This window comes from Taudactylus pleione, unplaced genomic scaffold, assembly GCF_031769625.1.
Source record: "Taudactylus pleione unplaced genomic scaffold, aTauple2 ptg000238l, whole genome shotgun sequence".
NCBI classification, from domain to species: Eukaryota; Metazoa; Chordata; class Amphibia; order Anura; family Myobatrachidae; genus Taudactylus; species Taudactylus pleione.
In genome coordinates this window covers 7336367-7339055 of record NW_028284640.1, presented here as the reverse complement: position 1 = coordinate 7339055, position 2689 = coordinate 7336367, and the positions used below count along the sequence as shown (strand labels likewise).

At 48.7% G+C, this 2689-nt stretch overlaps 1 protein-coding gene across 1 annotated transcript; it reads left to right on the top strand.

Moving 5' to 3' along the window:
- Nucleotides 1-771: 771 nt before the first annotated feature.
- LOC148516839 (uncharacterized) lies at nt 772-1941 on the top strand. The gene has a single exon (XM_088479515.1). It carries the CDS (start codon nt 772-774, stop codon nt 1855-1857), a length of 1086 nt encoding a protein of 361 aa, XP_088335641.1. The 3' UTR covers nt 1858-1941.
- Nucleotides 1942-2689: the final 748 nt, after the last annotated feature.

Genomic DNA, 2689 nt, shown 5'->3' with positions numbered 1-2689 from the left:
TAACCTGATTGCCTGAGAATTGAATGTGCTTATAGAGAGAAAAGTGGAATTAACATTCAGTGACTGAATTGCTGTACTGTGTACAGGACTTCCATATACACATTGGCGATCCTTCCCTCCCAGATTTAATACTAACAAATGCTACACTAAGTGGGACTAGTACCATGGTCAACTTAAACTGATCTATAAGAGCTCCACCAGCTGCAGCAGCGAAGACGGGTAGGAATACAGTGTTTCATGTTTAAGGTCATCTGGACATTGAAACTGTTAGTTTAGTACTGACATCATTGCTGAATTGTTTTCTTGTAGTGTGCAACCGTTTGAGATAAGAATGTATGCTCAATACTGAATTCAACTGTGAATAGTAACGTAAAAGTTGCCTTACATTGTATGGTCATACTGCCGAAGTATTATTACACCAATCCGTATGGTGCCGTGCAAATGCCATTGTTTTTATGTGTAATCTCATTATTGATGTTTTTCCCACTGATGCAATACAAAGGCTGCCTCATTGAATGCGGAGTGTTATTTATGCAAGTGCCCTGCCGACTCTCTAATAAACCTGTGTTCACAAAATAAAAACCACAAGCTGCCTCGTCACCCCTTCATGTGCTTCCATTACTCTCACCTCTCCGTAAGTCGAGTGAAGATTGAACCACAACACACAAGGTAAACTCTTTACTTACCACATAAAGTCAAGGTTACCACAACTGGCGTCACGAACAGGATTAACGGAGTCCAAAGTGAGAAGGTTGGAAGTATAGAAGAGCCATGTCGACCGATCCACCAGCCCAGGCAGTACCGCCTGCTGGCGCAGGAGCACTGATCAACCCCCCTGTGGCACAGATCAATCCTATCACGCTCCCCTATTACTTCGGAGCCCCGTGGCTCCCCACGTATTCTGGTGAGGACCATGGCACAGAAGGAAGCACTCTCACCGAGTTTAAAAGGAAGATGACCTCTATGTTCCGTTTGTACCCGCTAAGTGATCAGCAGCAGGTCGAGATCCTCATTGGGCAATTGAAGAATTTGGCACTCAGGGAAGTGACGTCCTGGCCCGCCAGAGAAAAACAGAACGTAGAACAAGTCCTTAAACGACTGGCGACCACTTTTGATGCCCGTACCTTATCCACCTTGAAAATGAGGTTATATGCATGTAAACAAAAACCTGGGGAGAGTCTGCGTGACTACGCCCTCACCCTGCAGGAGGCCTTGAGGGCAATCCAGGCTGTCGATCAGGAAGAAGTCAGGAACCCGGATGAGACCTTGGTCACCCAATTGATAGAGGGAGCTAACAGAGAAGGAACACGAGTTCAACTGCGACTACTGCGACTACAACTTCCGACGCATACTTTCTTAGACTTTAAAGAAGCGGCTATCAAAATGTTGGGCACGGTCGAAGAGCATAATATGGAATTCCCAGAATTACCAAGTCAGTCCTACTCGGCAGAAGCTGGCTTACGGAATGCATGTCAGGCACCCAAAGAAACCAACCCCACCTCCCATGGGCTGCAGCTGCCATCCCCTGACCCAATACAACTGTTGAGGAAACAGATGGAAGAAATGACATTGGGAATGGCAGAGATACGTAGGGAGGTGCATAGCCTAGCTCAATCCCAACCGGTGGATTATGAAGAGCCGCGGTGGCGGCCGAGAAGACAAAGGGCTGATGACTGGTGGGAACCACCCCGGGGACAAGGGAGAAGATCAACAGATCGGTTTGATGCTCAAGGCCGTCCCATCTGCAGGCGGTGCCAGAAGGCAGGTCATGTGGAGAGACACTGCAGGCAAGAGGAGACGTTAAACTGCAACACCCCGAGGGTGGGGGTCAAGCCTCGGGGAGAACAGGAAGAGTAGACCCGAATCCTGAAGAGTGGTGGCCCCGGTATGTCGGGACGTGTCCGACAATCCCAATTGTCATAAATGGCGTGGAAGTTTTGGCCATGTTAGACACAGGATCCCAAATCACCACCATACAGCTACCTGCTTTTCAACGCTATTGGAAGGAGGGGCAGTTGCTGATGCCACCTCCCTCATGGCTGCAATTAATTGCTAGTAACGGACTGGGGATCTCCTGCGTGGGGTACTGGGAGGCTAATATGCAGATCGGAGAAACCCTCCTTCCACTACAGGGATGTCTGATCACTGAGAGCATTGAAGCTAAAGTAGCATCGGTGATTCTAGGAATGAACGTCTTACAGCAATGTCCGGAGGAGCTATTGGCCACACTAAGGAGTGAATTGTCTCAGTTGGTCACCGGGGAGCGAAGAATCATACAGAAGACTATCAGGGTGCTTCAAGGTCACCAGAGGTTCGTCCATAATGAGGGAGAGATTGGAAAGGTTAGACTTGTGGATAGTACGCCCATCAAATTGCAACCCAATTCAGAGACCATCCTCTGGGGCAAGGCACAATGCGGACCAGCTGGCAGAAGCTATGAGGCCTTAATTGAACCCTGTTTAACGTCCGATCGCCAGGAGGCGGTAGTAGCCAGTACCCTAGTCACTGTGAAGAACGGACGAGTCCCAGTGCGGATCTTAAATCCCCATAATTACGCAATCAAGTTGTATCGACGCCAGCCACTGGCCCGATTATTGTGGACCTCATTTCAAGATGTCGTATATCCATCCTTACAAGCTAATCAGTGTCAAGTAACCACGGAGAGTAGTACCGCTGACGAGCAGGAAGA

Bases quoted from the DNA above. Each gene is read 5' to 3' on its own strand.
- LOC148516839 (XM_088479515.1), top strand. From the start codon at position 772: ATGTCGACCGATCCACCAGCCCAGGCAGTACCGCCTGCTGGCGCAGGA.